This window comes from Hippocampus bargibanti, linkage group LG12 (genome assembly GCF_051943395.1).
Source record: "Hippocampus bargibanti isolate YZ-2025 linkage group LG12, ASM5194339v1, whole genome shotgun sequence".
Lineage (NCBI taxonomy): Eukaryota > Metazoa > Chordata > Actinopteri > Syngnathiformes > Syngnathidae > Hippocampus > Hippocampus bargibanti.
In genome coordinates, this window is record NC_142745.1 from 11,901,919 (window position 1) to 11,925,094 (window position 23,176).

At 39.6% G+C, this 23,176-nt stretch overlaps 2 protein-coding genes across 3 annotated transcripts in view; one reads left to right on the forward strand and one right to left on the reverse strand.

Moving 5' to 3' along the window:
* Nucleotides 1-4,486: 4,486 nt before the first annotated feature.
* On the reverse strand, nucleotides 4,487-16,591 carry dctn2 (dynactin subunit 2). The gene is made up of 14 exons (XM_089010894.1): nucleotides 16,395-16,591; nucleotides 16,048-16,116; nucleotides 11,889-11,985; nucleotides 11,731-11,792; nucleotides 11,422-11,520; nucleotides 11,167-11,327; nucleotides 10,779-10,932; nucleotides 9,652-9,717; nucleotides 9,490-9,528; nucleotides 9,289-9,366; nucleotides 8,983-9,054; nucleotides 8,808-8,910; nucleotides 6,500-6,591; nucleotides 4,487-5,103 (listed from the first exon to the last, which is right to left on the reverse strand). Exons 1-14 carry the CDS (start codon nucleotides 16,428-16,430, stop codon nucleotides 5,017-5,019), a joined length of 1,215 nt encoding a protein of 404 aa, XP_088867020.1. The 5' UTR covers nucleotides 16,431-16,591; the 3' UTR covers nucleotides 4,487-5,016.
* Nucleotides 16,592-18,254: 1,663 nt separating this feature from the next.
* The window catches only part of kif5ab (kinesin family member 5A, b), a 66,120-nt gene continuing 61,198 nt past the window's right edge, over nucleotides 18,255-23,176 (forward strand). For both annotated transcript variants that reach the window (XR_016116588.1, XM_089009724.1), the window contains exon 1: nucleotides 18,255-18,693. Coding sequence is in view for 1 of the 2 variants with exons in the window: in XM_089009724.1 (XP_088865850.1) it covers nucleotides 18,565-18,693 (129 nt within the window). In the remaining variant the exon portion in view is untranslated. The remainder of the gene's footprint in view (nucleotides 18,694-23,176) is intronic.

Sequence of the window (23,176 nt, forward strand, 5' to 3'; positions counted from 1 at the left end):
GACTTTAACTTGTCATAAAACTTTTAAAAACTAATAACGATGAAACGTGTACTGGCAATGAAGATGTATTGCTGTTATAATGGAAACCAAAACGGTATTTTAGTTCGTATTCGGTATTCACTGTTATAAATGATAAAAACGAGATGGACCGAATCCATTTTTAAATTCTGTATTAGCATTGTAGAACTGTACGACATCTTATAATATTCACACGTGCGCGCACACACACAGCACATTCAACAAATTACAAACAAAATACTTTAAATTTAAATGAAATTATAAAATGTATGCACTGTAGTACAAAATAATTTAATTGACTAATTTATTCGCGTGTTCAACACCCCTACACAGTCATCTAATCACACTTTGGGTTTTTTTTAATTTTAAAAGGCATCTTTCATTATCTCTCTTTTGTTTCAATAATTATTCACGTTCCTTTCATCGTTCTTTCCTACCTGTCATTCATTGCTCTTTTCTTTTAATTTGTACTTTCCTTCTTGAAAGATCGAGGTAAATCCTTGGGGCTGTACCTTTATTCTTTTTTCCTTTCCTGTCATTTGCTTTGTTCTTTTTGTTCATTATCCTTTGTTTCCCCCACTCCTTTTAATTACCTCGCTAGTATTTCCTTCTTTTCATCCCCTTTTCCTTTCTCGCATCCTTCATGACTTCATTGCTTTCTTGCTTCCACCGTTCCTTTCTTACTTCTTGTCATCTCTTTGTGGCTTTTACGTTTTTATTACCAGTTTTTCCCGTTATACTATTTTTCGTACAGCTCCTTTCAAGTCTTCATTTAGTCCTTTGCCATTGAACAAACTTAAAAATGTGTAAACTACACTTTTTTTTACACCGTGTATAATTGTATATTGTATTTCTCGTCTAAATTTGTTTATTCTGTTGTAAACAAAAGCAAATGAATTTCAGTTGGAGAGTCGTAATTATATTCCAGCTGTGAAACAAACAAATGTGATTCAACAATCAGACAAAAGTTTATTGTTTTGTAGCTTTTGTGGGTTAAATGCTTTTCTAATTCCATATTTAGTTTTCATAACAGTGATATGGGCGGTCCATGGGCCGTAGTTTGTCCACATATGCTAGCAGCATAGCTATTAAAATCGCAATTTGCGCGTTTGTTTGCGTGATAATCAACATTAGACACACGACGTATCGCAGTTAGACAAACGATACATTTAACCTCACGGTTATCTATCGCCACTGCCGGATAAATAAACAGGCGTTCCATCAAACACTTAACTTTAAGGCATTTTCGGTGCCAAAGCGTCACGTAAACAAGACGTTCACACCCTGTAACCCGGTGCGCGTTCGGCAAATCCAAAGCCGTGCGCGCTCACGTAGCTGCGGCGTCGGCGCGCGCACGGCCCCTCATAGCAACAGCGGCAAGCAGCGAATCGCGAGCTCAAAACACTTGTCTCCAGGACCGGCTTACAACACCAGTATAACGCGTCACGGCTCGAGTGGCTGTTGCTGAGTAGTTCGGCACACTTGGACCGCTACAACCCCAACGCCCCCCATAACCCTCCAGCAGTCCCGCACACACCCCTCACGCCCCCCTCCACCTCCGCCCGGCTTGTCTGTTGACTTTGTCAGCATGGGCTCTTTTCATTAGCCAGCCCTTGTTTACAACCGGCCTTGCACCATTTTCATTTGTTTAACAGTCGCGCACACAATATGTTGACTTCATTCATTGTTCTTCCGCGAGGCTTTCAAGTAAAGGGACACCTGAGTAAGTCCTACAATGTGTTTTCATTTAAAAAAAGTAACACACAAAATATTTTACTGAGACAGTCTGAAAGTGAATCGTTACACAAAAGCTTTGTTGGCGAATCTTACCGAAATCCGTTGGTAATATTTGGACCCTCGCAATTGATCCAATTAACTCATTCACTGTCAGACGTGTAAAAATGTATCCACTCCAGTGCTGTTTTTTTTTTTGTCGAGACTCATTTTTTATACTAGGAATGCTAAAATATTACTGAAAGAAAAGTTTTAAAATAAACTAAGACACTTCAACACATTACCTCATTCACTGCCATTCACCAATTTTTTTTCTTGAATTGAAAATATGACGTCGAGTGCCATTTCAGAATTCGTTTTCGTTGTTTTTTTAATAATAATACATTTCATTTGTAAGCGCCTTTCAAAACTCTCAAGGTCACTTTACAGTCACGGGATCCGTTTTTCTGTGGATCAGCAGAAGGAGCCACACGCGCTAGCGTTAACTCAACCTGGAATAACTCAAATAAATAAAAAGCTAGCTACTAGCTAGCCAATAGATAGCCAGCTAGCTAATAGATAGCCAGCCGGAGAGTTAGCTTACAAATAGCCAGATAGATAGCTAATAATAGCCAATAGGTAGACAGCCAACCAGCTAGCTAATATGTAATAGATAGCTAGCACACGGCGGAAGCATTTCCCTTTTTTCCATGTTAGCACTTTGATCCAGCTTCAGCTGTTGTTTAAGCGCTATATAAACCAATATGTATGTATTGCATTGTATTTTGGACAGCTGCCCTCATTTCAAGCTCATATAACTCCAGACCCATGTAATTTAGGAGTTAACTTTTTTTCTGATAAAAGAGTGTCTAAGATTCCTTTTCTGATAAAAGAAGAAATTCTAAGGTTCCTTATACAGCATTGGATGTTTCTGTACTTCCAAAAGTCAATATTCCGTGGGTCCTGAAATTTGAATGACAATTACAAAAACCCTGGCACTGGAGTGGACACATTTTTGCACATGGCCTGGCAATGAATGAGTTAATGGAGCCACACTGTAAAATGCCATAAGAGTAACAAATGTGATGCTGTAGAACAAAACTAAAATGAAATCAAAGAACCTTCAAAGTTGAGCTGTGTTTTATGGGTATTGTACTGAGGAGCCAGAGGATTTCCTGTATTGCAGCAAGTTCCATTTCCTGTTTCGTACGGAGAACCACACTGCCTCGGTCAAGACTCCAGCCACACCCAGTCAGCTCACCCCGCTATTCACACGCACACGCACACGCAGGCATGCACATGCACAGCGACACACGGCAGCTGTCGGAAAACATCCCGGGCTCCAATGAGACACGGAACGATACAGCTGCTAATGCGGTGATAGAATAAACCCTAAAGTCAAACACGGCACTCAACAAAGTCCATGTCTGAGGTGGTTTTGCTTTATACTGCATGTAGCGTTTAGAAAAGTAAGCATTGTATTTTCTTTGAACAGCATTTAAATATTTCTTGATGTTATTCATTTTTGAATGCAGTTTTGATTTTCGTAAATATTTTTAAAAGGAATTTAATGTACATTTTTAAATGTAATTTTCTAATGCTCTATTAAATTGAGCAATTTTATTTATTGTGCATTTGAAATTACAGGGGATATTGGTAAATTGTAGTTCTCTTAAGGTGGGGAAAAGGCATTTTATTTAATGTGAGTCAAAAAACTGCTGAATTTCTTCTTGTTCTTCAACTTAACTCGTTCAATGCCAGACGATGTGCAAAAATGTGTCCATGCCAGTGCCAGGGTTTTTGTCATTTTCACTCAAATAGCAGTTTTTGGACTACGGTACATAAATATTGAATGCAGTGTAAGAAACCTTCTTTCATCAGAAAAAAATAGTTAATTCCTAAACTATAAGTCTGGAGTTATCTGCGCTTGAAATGAAGGCGGATGTACAAAAAAAATACAATACAATACACATTGATTTATATAGCGCTTTGTTACATCTGTAGCTCTAACAAAGCGCTAACATGGACAAAAGGCAAATGCTGCCCCCTCGTGGAAGGGAAAAAATATCGCCAGAGGTCTCGAGCGCTTCATTGGCACCCACTGGAAGAAAATTCAAAACCCGAACAAATTCAGGAATTGCGCTCCACGTCACACTTTTCAATTCCTGAATAAATTCGAGAATGGTAGCAAATTAGTTAATGTATATGATATATTTTTGAAAAATATTTTCACAGTGGATTAAAAAAAAGCAATGCCATATTAATTATATAAATCTAGTAGATAAGATTTTTTTTGGGGGGTTAAGGGGCAAAATTCAAGTAAGCTGTGCAAGTACAAGTGCTGCACATAGACAGCACTTGTATCGTGACAATGAATTGTGTTGCCAACATTTGTTTTAAGGCAACAGTGAACAATATAGCATTGCAAGTGTCTCAATAGTAACACACTCCTAAAAAAAGAGTACTTATCATCTGTCTGTCCTCTTACTTTCCAGTAACAATGCTGTGTTGTGCCATCTAATTGAATGCAGATGGTGTTGGCAGCCTGTTAGTCGACACACATAGACACCGTGCGCAGTTTGTACAGTGAGGACACGCCCTTCTTTCATCTACTGCAGCCGCGGAATACCCTGAAGGTCTAACTTGCTTTCTTGAATATACTTCGACAAAATGTTGTTGCTTTGTTTCCTTTATACATAAGTGCTATGCTGCCATCTACTGTTTCCCATCGAGTATAACAGTTGGAAGAAAAAAGTCGAGTTCATCTGTTTTATTGGGCATATTTTCTGACCACAATACAGTTGGCAATGACAAATAAGATCGAAAGTATGTGCGGTGTATCACTCCCAGTCATAATTATAAATACAAGTGACCAACTGGCGCACAACCAAACAAATAAGGTCATGTAGGCATATTTACACGTTTCCTTCAGAGGCCACGCTAAGGTTATTACATTTTTTATACACATCTCTAGTGTATCGTTCCTACATTACTTTGAATAATTAATCTGCACATGAATACAGTACAAGTCTTGAATTTTTAATTTGTACTCATGGTCATAAAATACAGTCAGTTCAATTAGCTTGAGGAAATTTGGTCTGATTTTCAAGCATTCCCAACATTCCACTTGATTGAAAAAGGCATAAGTGGGGGGAAGAGAGCAGTCGTAAAAAGCATGGCAGGCGGAAGGGGTGAAGGGTAGCGTTGGTCAAAAAGAGTCAATGTGGAACTCTCATTTGTCCATGTCCACACGTTTTTTTTCTTCTTGCATTTATTGATGCATCTTTATTTTGATACCTTTTTCATCCTCTGGTCAAGTGTGGCGAAGTTCTCCTCTATGGTGACTAGGTTTTCCTTCATCGTCTGCTGGACCTGACGTGAGTAGATGGAGAAGTGGATGTACAGTGATACCTTGGCTTACGACCTTAATTGCTTCCCAGACAGAGTGTGTAAGGCGAAAAGTGTGTATCCCAAAAAATAATTTCCCATAGGAAACCATTAAAATGAGAATAATCGTTGTACTAAATTCATCCTGTCTACTTGATAACTAATGTTAAGCAGATTCCTTACTTACAGACAGTGTATTGTCGGTGTTCAAATACCTGACATGTTTCGGAGCAGCATCCTGGAGGGACGAGCGGACAGCGGGGGGCGTGGCTTGCCTGTCAGTTCTGACAGGTAGGTCACGCCCTCATAGCAACACCAGCTGAAAATGGCGCGTCACAGCAACATCCGTGACACTCTGACGAAGGCGGAAGTAGTCGCCGAAACATGTCAGGTATTTGAACACCGACAATACACTGTCTGTAAGTAAGGAATCTGCTTAACATTAATGAGAATAATCCATTCCCATAAAACACTTTTCTACTTTCCAATTTTCTAAGCCTTAAAACGACACAAAATATACCTTATTTTATGTATAATAAATGTGCTATGGTATTATAATTAAAGAAATAAACTGTACTGCTTGATAAAGTGTTTTTATTTACCTTTGTGATGGTCGTTGATGGCTTGATGGAATGGAGTGGCCGGTTTCATCAGCATTAAACACTTGATGAGGAACGTAACCTCCTTCTTTCAGCATCTTGAGGAATGATCCATTGTAGGCGCTTTCTCTGTGATAATTTTATCTAGTTCCTCATCAATTGTGTTCTGTTTATCTGGGTTGATAGCTTTTTGCATCAAGTGTACAGATGGCTTGTGCGGGTTGCTTGTGGAGCCTGATTGATGGGATATTTTAACCTTGCAGTCTACACTTTGAACTATCAAAGTTGAAACTCTCACTGTCGTCTGCCTATCTCTTTAATGATTAAAGCACACACCCCCTCTCACTGCTGCGTTCTTGACCAATCACGTGGCTTTAATCGAAGACTGGGGGCGGAGAATAGAGGACAAAAACAGTCCGTTGCCATTTTGTTGTTAGAAGAACGACACATCACTCATTGAGGCAGCTCCGTGTACGAAAAAAGTTTGTATGCCAAGGTAGTTTGTATGCCAAGGTAAAATGTTCATAAATTTAACGTTCGTAAACTGAAAAGTTCATAAGCCAAGGGGTTCGTAAACCGAGGTATCACTGTATTTGAGAAAGAGCAACTTTTTCGCTATCTGACACAGATATTCAGATTTTCAAATGGGGATGATGCTTAGTTTTCATTGACATTGTCAGAAAATATTGGGTGACCGGATTCAAACTGGGAAGTCATCATCACAAAGTTTCCATTGTGCTTTGGGGGCCGTTTGGTGCTTATATGTATCTGATGTTCCTTACCTGTGTCAACAGCGTGTTGTTGTCCTTTAGAGAGTTGTTGATCATCTGCTGAGTAGTGTCCAGATGTGTAAGAAGTTGGCCAAACTGCACAGCTGTGTGGAGACAAAAAAAAAAACCTTGAGTTGAATATTTTATTCTGTGACTGTGGACCCATTCATTGATCCCAATGGGCCAGACGATGTGCAAAAATGCGTCCACTCCAGTGCCAGGGTTTTTGTCATTGTCACTCAAATTCCAGGACCCACAAAATATTGAGTTTTAGGACTACATCAACAATCAATGCAGCGTAAGAAACATTAGCCTCTCTTCTTTCATCAGACAAAAAGAGTTAATTCCTAAATTATATGGGTCTGGAGTTATATGAGCTTGAAATGAGGGTGGCTGTACAAAATACAATGTGATACATACATGCATATTGGTTTATATAGTCACTATATAAACCAATATATATGTATTAAATAGTATTTTGGAGAGCCACCCTCATTTCAAGCTCAGATAACTCCAGACCTATATAATAAGCGCCATTCGCTATTCCCGCACAAGGGGGTAGCATTTCCCTTTTTTCCATGTTAGCACTGTTCTAGCTTCAGCTTTTGTTAAAGCACTATTATAGTGCACTATTATAGTACATGAATAGCACTATTATAGTGCTTTAACAAAAGCTGAAGCTGGAACAGTGCTAACATGGACAAAAGGGAAATGCTACGCCCTTGTGCGGGAATCGCGAATGCCGCTCTACGTTATACAGTAAAGTCTCGTTATATCGATATCGGATATATCGATAGTCCCGGTTATATCGATACTATTTCTATGCACGCACGGAGAAAATTACATGCAAACAGGGTCGGATATATCGATAGTCCCGGTTATAGCGATATTTTTTCGGACTCCCTTGAATATCGATATAACGAGACTTGACTGTATTTTCAATTCCCGAATAAATTCATGAATGGCAGTGAATGACTTCAGACCGCGGCTGCTATGCCATTAGCGCACATGTATACTAGTTTTCAAAACAGTGAATTTGAGGCCTAGCAGGAGCGCTTTGGATTACATATCATGTGAATAAATCATGATAAAATATACTCTATGTACACCATGATAAAATTGGATGTTACATTATTTTCACAATGATGTGCTTTTCAAGACAAGTACAATTACTAAAACATTTGAATGGATTTGGTGGTTTGATGGTTCGGCAAATTCATCCTAAAACACAGTTAGCAAACGACCATCTGGCTTCGTTCCCCCATCAGCACCTCAAAATGGCATGTCAGAGGTATGCTTTCAAAATGCAAGATGATAAAACGCCCTCTTTAACAATGAAATACATCTGCGACTACTTTGATGCATTTATAAAGAACCTCAGATCAAATTTTATCATTCTCATTCTCCCATTGTCAAGTGTTGCACTCAGTTTACGCGCAATGACAACATTTCTGCTCGCTTGCAACCAGCCTCCCCTCCTCCCGCTAACCTAAATACATCTCACGTCAGAAAGCTCCCTTGAGTACCGTGATCCAAGCAACACTACACATTCGCAATATTGACTGGCTACTGTGTGTGGGCGCTATCTATTAGCTAGCTATCAATCTACCGATTTGCTATCTGTTAGTTATCTATTAATTAGCTATTAGCGGTCTAGCTGGCTGACTAGCTATCTAGCTAGCTAGCTATCTAGTTAGCTAACTACTGTGTGAGCTATTAGCTAGCTATCAAGCTACCTATTTGCTATCTGTTAGTTATCTATTAGCTAGCTATTAACAGTCTAGCTATCTAGCTATTAGCAGTCTGGCTGGCTGGCTATCAAGCTACTGTGTGAGCTACCTATTAGCTAGCTATCTATCTAGCTAGCCATTCGCGGTCTGGTTGGCTGGCTATCTAGCTTGCTACTGTGTGAGCTATCTGGCTAGCTATCTACTGTGTGAGCTATGTATTAGCTAGCTATCAAGCCATACTTGCTGTCTGTTAGTTATCTATTAACTAGCTATTAGCGGTCTAGCTGGCTGACTAGATATCTAGGTAGCTATTAGCATTCTGGATGGCTGGCTATCTATCTACTGTGTGAGCTATTTATTAGCTAGCTAGCTTCCTATCTATTTGAGTTACTTCCGGGTTGAGTGAACGCTGGTGCGTGTGGCTGCCGCCGCTCACCCATAGAAAAACGTATCCCGTGACTGTAAGGTGACCAGAGAGAGTTTTGAAAGGCGCTTATAAATGAAATGTATTATTATTATTATTATTATTATTATTGTTATTATTATTATTATCATTATTATTATTTTGTTAAGTCTGGTGAGTTTGTCACCTTGCTCATGCAGCTCTTTGACTGTGACCAGCCTCTGAACCACCTCGGGCACGGAGGTGGACATGGCCTCCCACTTCTGCACCACGTCATACAGCTGCGACAACTGCAAACACAGTCAAGCTCAGCAAACGACAGCAAATCCTTGACAGGCCGATAACATGCGAGGAAACTAAACCTTGTTTTGTGTGTCGGCGTCCTCGATGGCGGTCTTGTGTTTAGCGATCTCGTTCATTTTCCCGAGCACGCTCTGAAATGGAGGAATCCATTGTGCTCACGTGTTAGCGATTATCCATGATGTCACTTTGACATGATTTTTAATCATCAGAGTAAAACCTGCATTTTTTGTGGTGTTTTTGTGAATATGGTTTCATGGAGTCAACTGTCATTTTTCATAAAGCTTAGGGAAGCTTTATTCAGAGTAAAAGAATATATGTTGATGCTAATTTGAAATGATACTTATCACACCTCCATGTCAACATACCTGCAACCTCGCCTCCACTTGATCCAAAGTAGTTGAATCCAGTGCATTGACCCTGGCCTGGAGTAACTCCAAAGTATCCTGAAGGTAGGAAAAATGGGGCCAAGTTAACAAGGATATGTAACAGAAAGTGATGTCATCTTTGAAGTGTAACCTCATTTCTTTTAAGGATTGTGATTACACCATTAAGAGCGCACGACTCACTGTTAGACTCACTCCCTGCATACCGACGCTCAGAGGACCCTGCGGTGGAAAAGCCAAGAACAGCATCGCTTAAACGGTTAAATAAATCAAGATGGGAGGTTTCACACTGTTTGTGTGAGGTCTGAAGAAGAAAAGCGGATGAATGCAATAAGCGGGAAGCACCTTTTTGTCTGATGCTGAGCCAATCGCCATCTCAAGGTCTGCCAGACGCTTCTCCAATTCTGCCATCTACAGAGAGAATGTGGGAGCGTAATGAAATGCACTTTATTTTGAAAACAGGAAATTAAATAGCACTCAAAACTAAACTCAATGTAATCTTTAACTCATTCACAAATTTATTCTGTAATTGAAAATATGACGTAGAGCACCATTCCAGAATTTGTTCGAGGTTTTTTTTTTTCTTGTTTTGGTGCCGATAAAGCGGTGGCCATCCCTTTTTTCCATGTTGGTCCTTTGTTCCAGCTTCAGCAATTATTAAAGTGCTATATAAACCAATATGTATGTATTGCATTGTATTTTGGACAGATGCCCTCATTTGAAGTTCATATAACTCCTGACCCATATAACTTAGGAATTAACTCTTTTTGTCTGATGAAAGAAGAGAATCTAGGGTTTCTTATGCTGCATTGAATGTTTGTCGTCCTAAAAGTCAATATTCTGTGGGTCCTGAAATTCATGTGACAATGACAAAAACCCTGGCACTGGAGTGGACACATTTCTCCACATCGTCTGGCGGTGAATGAGTTAAACTTTAAAATTCTTCTTTATACATTTAAAGCTATCCATTATCTATCTGCCCTTCTTCAAATTTCTATTCCCTCTTGTTCCCTCAGATCCTCCTCCTCCATCCACCTCCGTGTGCCCCCTGCCCATTTCAGCACGATGGGGGACAGAGCTTTCACCTGCTCTGCCCCCAAACTCGAACTCACTTCCTCCCAACATTCGTAACATCGATTCTCTTACCACCTTGAAATCCCATCTCAAAACCCACCTATTTAAAATTGCATTTTCTGTGTAGCTCTATCTCTTGTTTCTATTTATAATGGTATATTATTAATTGTATTCTATTTATAATTGTATTTTATTTATTATTGAATCTATGCTTGAAGGGAAAAGCCGAAAGGAACAGAAGAAGATTGAATCTATGCTTGTCTGTGACTGTAAAGTGTCCTTGAGAGCTTTGAAAGGCGCTTGAAATAAAATTTATTATTATTATTATTAAATGGCATATTTTCACCTATTGTAGATGAGTTCAAGATTTAACCACATTTGTTTTTCATTTTTGCTACCTTGGCAGACTCATTGAACTTCTCCTGCTCGGGCCTGCTGTGCAGCTCGTAGAGAACTACCCCGTCCGGCCCCTTGGACGGCGCCGGCGCCTTGCTGTCTCCGGCAGAACAGCTGCGACTGCCCTTGGCCGCCTCGAGCTGTGTGAGGAGGCGCCTGAGGAAGGAGATGTGGCCAAATGCTTTCAGGGAATCATCAATATGATGGAGTTCGTCTCCTATGACGGTGATGTAACCTGGATTTTAATGTGATTGAAAATCCTCTAGTTTATCACAAACTGAAGCTAATGCAGTAGTAAAAAAGCCTGCATGGAATATTTGTGTAAAAACATTCTAGGACATCAGCATAAAACACCCCAGCAGACCATGCAGTACATTCGAGGCGACACACCTGGCCAGCGCTCCGTCCGGATCCGCCAGATTGATGTGAGCCTGCGGTCCCAGCAGCGTGTCCAGGTGAGCGGAAACCAGATGCTGCTTGAGCTGAGCCGCCTGCTGGGCCAGGACCACCGGGGTCAGGCGCTCCTCCGCGTTGCTTTCCTTGGTGACGGCCTGGCAACAGTCAATGCACAATATTGTGACAGTGTCATCTCTATCGATGCTTACAATTTAAGAACTTGTGTGTCGTGTGAGTGTGACCGGCTACCTGGATGTCATCCACTTCCCGACAGAGCTCCTGGATCTCGTTCACCAGGCGTTGGTATTTCTGCTGGGGAGTTTCCTTGACGCCGCTGCCCTCTCCCAGCTGCATCATAACAAGGTAAAAACACAAACAATAAGTGGTTGCAAATGGGATGTTAAAATTGGACAGTGAAGGTACCATATTCAGAAACATACATTTTGTTTTGTCATAGGTGGATGTCCATGCAAAATAAATAAATAAAGTACAATGCATCCAAAAACATGTGTTAGTGTTATAACACCTCCAAACAGAATCGGAGCAGACTGGACTCACTATTTCTAATTCTCCAGACTCATAGCCCACTCTTCTGCTTTTGCTGATTCTGTCTGAAAAATCTGTGCAAATTAAACAAACAAAAAAAAAGGTCAAAACAGAGTCTTATTCAAAAGCCAGAGGAGTTGGTGGACTTTTTTGATAAGTAAGAAGCTGACCCAGTCCTTTGGTGCTGACATGCTTGTCCTTGAACTTGTCGTAAGCAGCGTTGGGGTTGACCACGATTCTCTCCACACTGTCACTGCATAATTCTTCCTGTAATTGGGGAGACAAAATTATTGGGGGGGCAAAATAAGTCAATGTCTGTGTTTATATATATATATATATATATATATATATATATATATATATATATATATATATATATATATATATATATATATATATATATATATTGCACGCAGGGATGTCCTTGGTTTAGCAGGGTCATGACTAAAGGTGCAACTATCAAATGTAATATTTTTTGATGATTAATCATTGAATATGAAATTGTTCAAATCCGAATACGAATAGTATATATTCTCTAAGTTCTTTAGTCCTCCAAGAAAGCAGCTGCAACAATTAATCAACAATTAATGATAAATATAAATGATCAAACGAAATAATTTTTCATGACTATTTAATCATTGAAGGGATTTGAACTTGTTCAAATCCCTGAATTTCATCTTCTCAAAAGAAATACACTCTAAATTATTTAGTCCTCCAAGAACTCAGGCTGACCATCTTTTTGAATCAAAATACGAAAGCGCTTTCTTTTTTTATATCCTCATCAACCAATTCTTAAACTATCGTATTTTCTGCACTATAAGGCGCACCTAAAAGAAAATATTTTTTTCAAAAGCGGACCATGCGCTTCATAATCCAGTGCGCCTTATATATGCAAAACATTTTTAAATATGTCATTCATTGAAGGTGCCCCTTATAATGCGGTGCGTGCCCCTTATGTATAGAAACGTTTTCTTTTATGTCATTCGTTAAAGGTGCGCCTTATATTCTAGAAAATACAGTAATTATTAGTTGCTGCTCTCCCCTACGCATATATCGTACAATGTTTTCAAGCTATGAAAAGCTAGCAATGAACTTGTTTATTCAGTGGGCTAAGAGTAAAGTTATCGTGCCCATCTACTGCCATACTCAAGTCGCTTTCACCTGCTAGATGAATATTTATGGCTGAGATGTTTTTCACAAGAATATTTAACCATAATTGTGGCTTTTGTAGATCTGTCTCTAACGTAAAAATGAACTTTGTCACCATAGTAAGCCAAGGACTCCTTGTATTTATGATAGCATAAAAAAATTGACATGAAACCATGATCAACAACAAAAAAATCCCTTCAGACAGATTCCCTTTTCAAATGAAAATGATTGTCACAAATGAAATAAATGATTGGCAAAATTAAAACAGTCCAGATCAGTTTTGGGGCAGGATTTCCTTGGTGATTTCAGTATGATTAAAAAGCAGTGTTGCACTAAAACTCATCAATATGATGGAACTTCTTAAAAGTCATGGAACACCAAATGCATGAATGGAACCAGGAACCAATCATGTTGACTGGGTGGTAATTATAATGAACTGAAAACTGGATTCAAACACAAGACGATCTAAAACAAGGTGACACTCGGAAGGTTACACTGATAAAAGAAAGGGAGGGCGGGCGGAAGTGGGATGGCGACATGGAGGGTTAGTCAGGCTCTTACCAGCTCCTTGGGTTTCCAAAGAGAGTTAAAAAGAGGATAAAACGGTTGCAGGGTGGGAAAGAGAGACAACACATTAATGTGGTTATCAGTCACACACACGCACATACACACACATGAGGTCAGAGTAGGATAAGGGAAAGAAGATCAGAGAGAAAGCAGTGCTTCACTGAGCACACCGAATTCATCGAGGATGTCTCCAGTTCTTTCTCTCTTGTCCCAGTTATGATAGACATTGTGGGAAAAGTTGGGGAGGTCCTCTTACATGCTCTCTACACGCTACAAATGCTTGGTTGGTCATGGACACCCGTGACATGCCCCACAGAAAATCTGAAAAGAGTTTTCTTGAGCGTTATTCTGATTCAGAAACCAAGGCGTATCACCACATATGACAACTGAAACATGATGGGTTATTCTAAGACAGAATTTTAGGAACAACCCTCAGAATTTGAAACCCTGTTGCCCCACATCTCTTTAACAACCCAACATAATCAGCATGTCAGAAGGTTCTAAGGATATAGTCACAAAAATACGGTACATCGATACCTCGGCTTACGAACGCTTTAGCATTCCCCATTAAATTTGCGAGAATATAATCTTGGCATCCGAACTAATTTTCGAGAGACATACGGAGCGCCACAATGGCTGGAGGACTAGTTTTCGGCGGAAGAACACAAAACCACATGGCCGAATAGCGCCACTGTGGCTTCCGGACTAGTTTTCCACACCCCCTTTCTCTGAGTGCATACGTGGTTTGTCATCAAGGATACATTTGCTATTATGTGACTGAAAAAGACCCCACCACATACTAGTGTTCATCCGAAGAGGGAACAAAAGAAAATTACGGTCGAGCAGAGGAAGATCATCGAGAAACACGAACAAGGTGTGTTTTTGTGTGACTTAGCATCCCAGTACCATTATGCTAAGTCGACCATTGCTACGTGTGGCTAAGGGTGTTTCTGTGTTGTCTAAGCAATGGTCTCAGGCAATAGAAGAGGTTGAAAAACTTGTTGATTTGGATTAACGAAAAGCAGCTAGCAGGGGACAGTGTGTGAGGGCATTATCGCAGAGAAAGCATGGGAACTTCACCCGGATATCATCAAGAAGCAAATACATCAACGACCATCACAAAGGTAAATAAAACGACTTTATTATTCAGTGCAGTTTATTTCTTTAATTACAATACAATAGCACATTTGTTATACATAAAATAAGGTATATTTTGTGAAGTTTTAAGGCTTATTTAGTAGAAAATTGGGTTTTATGGGGACCTGGAAATTGATTATTCTCATTTTTAATGGTTTCCTATGGGAAATTAATGTTTGGAAGACACACTTTTCACCTTACACACACTTTCTGGAAACCAATTAAGTTTGTAAGCTGAGGTATCACTGTATATGTTTCGAGTTTTCTCCGTAAATGTGCGCCTAAGGATTTATCAGCACAATTCTATGGCATTTGCTTCGGTAAGTGCCACAGAAGGGATGGGGTGGAAATACAGTTTTGAGTACAAACACTCCTTTCTTTGTACAGAGAGGCAGGCGGGCAAGTCATCTTATCTTTCTGAAATGTTTAAAAATAGCAGTACATACAATGAGCTCCTGCAATGAACAGTTTGAGTCTCCTAATTCCTTTCAAATAAACACAGGAAAAGTAGAAGCTTGATTATAATTCTCATGCAAGTAAAAGCACACCAATGAAGCCCATTAGAAGTATAAAACACGGTCAATCTTACTTGTATAAGCTAGAGTCCGAGGTAAGGTGGATTAGAGTCAAAACAACATTGGCATTTGGAGTGGAAGATCGGTAAGGGAAGGGAAAATACCAATTAGATTTACAATATTAAATGTTCGGAGTCCAAACATTTAAAATTGGTCAAAAAGCCGTTTTTTTTAACCCCAAACCGTAGCAGTGGAAATAGACACAAAATGGTGCAAGTCCAACATACTCTTGGAATCTAATCAGTTGTTACAACTGATTTATTTTGTTGTACTGACTTCCTCAAATAGTGCCCATTGCTCTAAAAGAACCCATACCCTGATTCATTGAAAAGTTAGTTTGCTATGTTGTAACACTGCTCAAGGACAATCATACTCACCAACCATTTACAGAGCACATATTGACTAATGATGACAATTCCAGATGTTGTGGGGAGTTGGGTGTATATATTCTTGAATGGTCTGCAATCAATCAAAGAGCACATCCATCCATTTTCTACACAATTTGCTCTCGTTGGGGTGATGATCTTAACTGACTTTTGGTGAGAAAGGTGGAGTCTATGTGGACAGTCAGGAACAGGACACATAAGGCAAGCTATTCACACCCTATTGACAATTCATAGGTAGATATTCTGCCAAATTATTGGTATTGTGGAGTTGAGTCAGGGCTCTATTTCAGGAAAGACAATACAGTTTTCAAAGTAAAGGTAAAGGCAGGCGAATAAGGTTGATAACTAACTCCTTTCAACATAAAAAGTCAAGTCAGGCTGCTCTTATCGATGTTTAATTTTCCCAAATATTATTTCTTTCTAATAAGCAGTTGTCAAATTCATGACGTAATTGGGTCAGTAATAAACACATGGGTGATTACGATATTTATTATTGTCGATAACAAGCAACTTACGGATTCGAATTGAACCTGGTCATCTTCTGGTAGGTCACCCGTCTCGTACACATCCGGCTCGTTAAAAGCCTATTTGAACAACAAAATAACATTCAGATGCAAAATAAACGAGCACCATCTTTGAGCCAGGGCGACGCCCCGACTCATTCAGACACGGTACTACTTTATATCTACGACCACTACGATGTATTTTAGTTCACTACCATAACAACATTTACATTTGTGTGATAATACATGACTGACATTTGTAGATCTTTCTAAAGCTCGTAAAACAACTGAGTCAATTTTCGCAAATTTTAATCGTTTTAGCCGAAGCTAGGCTAAACAGAGAAGCAATAGCGACTTACAATTCCCGGTAAATTGGCGTATTTAGGGTCAGCCATTATGCGTGATAAGCAATTGCGATACCCACGGAACAACAAAGACGACACAAAGTGTGATTTGTTGATCTGATGAGTCGAAATGTGACAAAAAGGCTACCGCAGCCAGAACCGGGCGTCAAGTGGACGCTTCTTAGTCTGCTGTCGTCACTGGCTCCCCCTGACAGTTTGTACGCTTGGTTTTTTCACACACGTCGCACATCGGCGGTGTTATTTTAGCGCCGCATAGCGTAGAGTCGTAGACGACGGAAACGGCTCATTCTGTTAAACAAATCAAACGCAAGACAAAACGTAGCTCTACGCGCGTGCGCAGTGTTCAGCCAGGATTTTGCATTACAAAAAAAAATCGCACTTTATCGCTCGTCTGAATCATACGTAAATTCAACGTGTTTATTTTTTTAACATTTAAAATAATTTAATTTACTTCAATTCTCGCGTGTCCACGTTGTAACAAAAGTAACCACGCGGTGGCATCAAAGGTACAAGCAAAACACAACAGCAAGTGAAAGCGGATCCCAGATATCGCCACTCCCTTCAGGTTTTTACCAAAACTAAATGGGGACCGGTATACTCATAAAAATTGGACTTCAGTAAAACGCCGCAAGATTGGTGTACCTGGAAAAATAATAATACGCACAGAACTTTATTAAGCATTCCGTGCAAACTTGTCAACTGCAACTTCGACTGTAAAATTCTTGAAATACCAATAAAATCACTACTCAGCATAGCAGGTACGAAGTTTATCTTGCCTACAGTCATGGTTTCATGAAATAAAACAGACATATGCCAATATTGCACACAGACTTATGATAAATGCAGCAAGCAGGAACCACACAAAGTAAAAAAATACAATTGTAAATATAAAGAGTTCAGTGTACAATTATTTAAAGGAGTGAGATGGTGAACATAGTATGCAAAATTTCTTTTGCCATCTGTGACAAGTGATCACTCTGATTGACTATTAGCTATTGAATCAGTGCTTGAGCAGAAGTAGATTGTGATAGCAAAGCCACCACTAAGAAAATTGCACCATGTGATAAAGCAAGGTAAGCAAAATGTTTCTTTTGACTTAGATTTGTTCCTGCTTGATTATGAATGTAATGGACATTTCTTAAAATTTTATTTCATGAACCCTTGACTGACTGAACAGGAATGACAAATGCCAGCACGGCCACTTCTTGCTGAGGGCTTCTGTCGTCTTTAACCACGCAATTGAAATGTATCTTGCTGCATCTCAGATACAAGGTAAAAATGAATGGTGGATTCATTGTATTCACATTTATCCCTTACATGTCGTCTCTGTATCAAAAGTATTCAAAGTGCATACCGTGGGACTCTAACGCCAAAATTAAGCACAAAGCAAAGTTAAACATTTTCTTTCCAAGAGCAGATTTTTTTAAATTGGATTATGCAGGTGTTCTGAAAAAGCTTATTTTTGGCACTGCCCTGCCAACCTGCTTTAGGCTGAGTACATGCATTTTTTTTTTTTATTATTTTTTGTGGCGAACTTTCAGATAAAACAACCTCTCAAAATGGCAGTATCAGTGGTCGTGTAGAGCCGGTAATAGTGTCATTTTGTGGTGCTGATGAGAGGATGCTGGATGCCCCACCCACTCCTATATAGATGGGCAAAGTGAGTGAGCGAGCGAGCGAGGGAGAGAGGGAGGGAGAGAGAGAGAGACAGAGACAGACAGAGAGAGCGGGGGGGGGGGAGAGAGAGAGAGAGAGAGAGAGAGAGAGAGAGAGAGAGAGAGAGAGAGAGAGAGAGAGAGAGAGAGAGAGAGAGAGAGAGAGAGAGAGGGGGAGAGATGAGGAACAAGAGATGCCAGCATGCTGATTTTGCAGACGCTGTCGACCAGACCAGTTCGGACTGTTCTACCCCAGTGCAACTTTGCCATCTGTTCACCACCAAATTGCACCTTGGGTTTTTTTTCTTCTCTTTTTCTCACGCCTCTTCTTTTCCTCATGCTTTTGAACATCAAATAACCCCAAGAATATATAGCCCAGGCTTGCAAATGCACTGCCTTGCGAGCGCATAAAACAGCATCCACTGGGAACAGGTTGCAGGGAGATTGTTTTATTGGCTTTTTTTGTAGGGCTATACCTCTTGATTTTCTTTTTTTATTACTAAAGTACAATGGCTGACAGTAATTCTGAATGCAATATCAAGGTGCTGTGTCGTTTTCGTCCTCTCAACCGGTCAGAAATCCTGCGTGGAGATAAGTTCATCCCAGTATTCCAAGGCGACGACGCTGTTCTCCTTGGGGTAAGTTAGTAACGTGATTATGATTTTATTGATTTATTTATTTACTATTAAATAGGCTTCCTCACTGTCATGTCAATTCATGCTAACGGTCACCTATTTAAAATTTCATTTTCTGTGTAGCTCTCTCTCTTGTTTCTATTTAGAATTGTATTTTATTTATTGCATTCGATTTGTGATTGTATTTTATTTATTATAGTACCTATGCTAATAGGTATATAATTATAATTGTATTTTATTTATTGCATTCGATTTGTGATTGTATTTTATTTATTATAGTACCTAGGCTAATAGGTATATACTTATAATTGTATTTTATTTATTGCATTTGATTTGTGATTGTATTTTATTTATTACAGTACCTATGCATGTCTGACTGTAATGTCCTTGAGAGCTTTGAAAGGCGCTTAAAATGTAATTTATTATTATTATTATTATTATTATTATTATTATTATTATTATTATTATTATTATTATTATTATTATTATTATTATAGCATCTGAAAAGATTCTGAGGGAGGCATGACTCAATATTATAATCTGTAACCTCAGTGAATGGGCATGCCATGTTTTATACCATTTTTGGTGTGACCTCAGGTGTCACATGCTCTTCTAAAATGCATTTAAATTCTTCACCTTGTTTGCGATTGATCAAATTGGGGACATACTGCTATGCCTGATTATGAATTCCAACATGTCAAAAAGCTCATCAACCCGGGAGTCCGGGAGTTATACATGTAACCACATATATAACCACATATATAACCACATATATTCCTTTCTGTCTGGTGAGGGTTTTTTTTTGTACTTTTTTATGGCTGTTGATTATGCACGCTGATTTGGCCCAGCAGATCGAAACCCTACACGAGGCGGCACATACATTCAATTACATATCAAATAGGCGCAGTATACCTGGGGTTGATGGGAATGAAGGATTGCCCATGTCACAATGGAGGGAGCAGCTGGAGGATTTTGAGGGAGTTTAAATGTAAATTTGTTCATTCTTTGAAGGAGACATGGAAATCTACACCCATCTGGTGTGAGGATGGAGTGAAAGTGATAGTGGAAACTACAGAAAATTGCCCCCCCATTGGCGTCTCCATCCATCCATCCATCCATCCATCCATCCATCCATCCATCCATCCATCCATCCATCCATCCATCCATCCCTCCATCTCTGTCTGTCTGTCTGTCTGTCTGTCTGTCTGTCTGTCAGGTGTGCTTGTCAAAAGTGAATTTTAGTAAGAGAAGCGGGGGTACACCACAGGCTGTTTGCCAGCCAATAACTGGGCACACTCATCCATTTTTTAAACCACCTGTCCTCATTACGGGCACATTTGGAAAATCTCTGTTGACTTTTGGCAGAAGCAGCCAGGATCCACCATGAACCAGTCACCAGTCAATCAAGGGCTACATTTATTCAACCTTTTCCATAGCGGTTGTCCTCATTTGGGCCACAGGTGTGCTCCAGTTGTCCCAGTTAACTTTTGGCAAGAGAAATAGGATAAAGCCTGTGGGTCATCTTGTCATTCACGTCACACATTCATGCATCATTTTTTTATTACCAGTTGTTCCCAATTGGATGAACGGGGGTTTATGCCAGCAAACTTGGCAAGAAAAGTGATGTCCACTCAGGAGTTGTTGCCAGCGAATCGTAGGACACAGAAAATGGACAAATATGCAGTCACACTCGTTTTCATACCAATGGTTATTTTAGAGACTTCAATGAACACGCAATGAATTTCATAGAGGACATTTTAATCTTAATCAACTACATTTTGATCCCAGTATAAAACATCACATTTATAATGATGTACAATACAGTGATACCTCATCTTCTGAACTTAATTGGTTCCCCAAAAGTGTGTGTAAGGAAAAAAGTTAATCTGCCAAGCATTTATATCCCATAAGAAACCATTAAAAATTAAAATAATCCGTTTCCAGGTCACCATAAAACATAATTTTTGACTAAGCCTTAAAACAACACAAAATATACCTTATTTTATGTATAATAAATGTGCTATTGTATTGTAATTAAAGAAATAAACTGTATTATATAATAAAGTTGTTACCTTTGGGATGGTGATGATTATATCCGAGTGAAGTTGCCATGCTTTCTCAGCGATAATACCCTCACACACTGTCCTCTGCTAGCTGCTTTTTGTTAATCCAAATCAACAGAAGTTTTTCAACCTCTTCTATTGCCTGAGACCGTTGCTTAGACAACACAGAAACACACTTAGCCACACGTAGCATTGGTCGACTTAGCATTCTGGTTCTGGGACGCTAAGTCACACAAACGCACATCTCGTTCGTGTGTTTCAATGATCTCCTCTGCTCGACCGTAATTTTCTTTTGTGTCCTCTTCGGCTTTACACTGGCCTGTGGTGTGTTTTTTTCTGTCCCAAAAAAATCAAAAGTACTCAACTCGATAACAAACCACATCTGCACTGAGTGCACTCAAAGAAAGTGGGTGTGGAAAACTTCTCCGCCAGCCACCGTGGCGCTATTTGACCATGTGGTTTGGTGTTCTTCCGCCGAAAACTAGTCCGCCTGGCATTTTGGTGCTCTGTGTGTTTCCCGAAAACTAGTTCGTATGCCAAGATTGTATTCTCGCAAATTTAATGTTCGTAAGGTGAAAAGTTCATTAGCTAAAGCGTTCGTAAACTGAGGTATCACTGTACATATTTTTTTAAAATGTCCTGCAAGTAATTACAACACTGCAACTGGCTATTTTGTTCAACTGAAGCTGTGTGATAGAATGGGACTGAATGTGCCTTCTATTCTTAGTTTGAGTCCACATGTGTTGCGACCATTCTAATCGCCATATAGTACTGTAGTACTCGATCTACAATACCCTTAGGCTCATGCAGCCTCTATTTTTTTTGCACTCTGCTGGGTTGTGACACAGCTGTCAGCATTATTTCGCCATCTACAATGATGCGGTATCACACGTGGGACCTTCTTCCGGTAAAAAGGGGTTGAGAGTAGGGTACGAGTGGAGATGTGTGCCATCCCTCAAACTGAATAAATAATAATGGCCCCGTCCTGATAGCAATCCTCCCCAACCATTCTGTTGTTGATTTATCGCTTTTGCATGCTTGCTGCCATGTGAGAGGCAATACACTATGAAAATGGATCATATGCATCACAATGGACGATGGCAAAAATTTTAAACTGAGATGAATGTTATTTCCCGGCAGTCCTTTAACCATCTCAGCATTCTCTCGCGTGTTTTCACTGCGAAATGAAATGATTTGATGGTTCATTTGTTTGGCAATTGTCGCGGACCCATGTGATTTCATTCTAAAGAAGTGTTTAAGTTGAGTGAAACTGAAGAGGCATCATTTTTTTAGCCTAAGATGAAGAAAGTGTTGGCAAACGCTAAACCTTTCTCTCTGGTATGCCTCTGGTGGTGCTTTTAAAATATAGGTCGCCGGCTGTGTTCATCGGCAGTGGCTGTGGATCATTACTTTCTCATATAGTGCCTCATTTTTAATGCCCTTGAGGACGTCCTCCACCTTGAAAATTATTCTCCTGTAAAATCATATTTTTAGGTACACTGAAAAAAATGGATGTTGAATGTACTAACTTTTAGCTTGTCAAAATAAAATTCACTGGAACAAGATAATAAAAAAATACGGTTGATTTTATTTTGTGCAACCAATTGGCAAAATTAAATTAAGTAAATTCAACCAAAAACCTTTCAATTCTTCCCCCATTTCCCAGACCAGAATACAGTGATAACTCGGTTTACAAACTTAAATGGTTTCCAGAAAGTGTGTGTAAGGCGAAACGTTCGTCTGCCGAACATTTATTTCCCACAGGAAACCATTCCTGTGTGTACAATTTCACAAAATATACCTTAATCTATGTCTAATAAATGTGCTATTGTATTATAATGAAAGAAATAACTGTTCTGTATAATAAATTCGTTTTATTTACCTTTGTGATGGTCGCTGATGTATTTGCCTTTTGATGACATCCGAGTGAAGTTTCCGTGCTTTCTCGCCGATAATACCCTCATACACACTGTCTCTAGCTTGCTGCTTTTCATTAATCCAAATCAACAGAAGTTTTTCAACCTCTTCTATTGCCTGAGACCGTTGCTTAGACAACGCAGAAACACCCTTAGCCACATGTACCAATGGTTGACTTAGCATACTGGTACTTGGATGCTAAGTGACACAAACGCACACCTCGTTCATGTATTTCGATGATCTTCTTCTGCTCGACCGTAATTTTCTTTTGTGTCCTCTTCGTTTTAACACTAGCCTGTGGTGTACTTTTTCGGTCACATAACAGCAAAAGTACTCCACTCGATAACAAACCACGTCAGCAAACAACTAGTCCGCCATCCACCGTGGCACTGTTCGACCGTGTGGTTTGGTGTTTATCCGCCGAAAACTAGTCCGCCAGCCACCTTGATGAAAGGTTTGTGATCTAAAGCGTTCGTAAGACCGAGGTATCACTGTATATATTTTAA

Coding starts and splice junctions, on each gene's coding strand:
- dctn2 (XM_089010894.1), bottom strand. CDS start 16,430: ATGGCTGACCCTAAATACGCCAATTTACCGGGAATT. Junction 10,933..11,166: donor CCGGACGGAGCGCTGGCCAG/GTGTGTCGCCTC, acceptor CTCCTTCCTCAG/GCGCCTCCTCACACAGCTCG. Junction 5,104..6,499: donor ACAACACGCTGTTGACACAG/GTAAGGAACATC, acceptor TACTCACGTCAG/GTCCAGCAGACGATGAAGGA.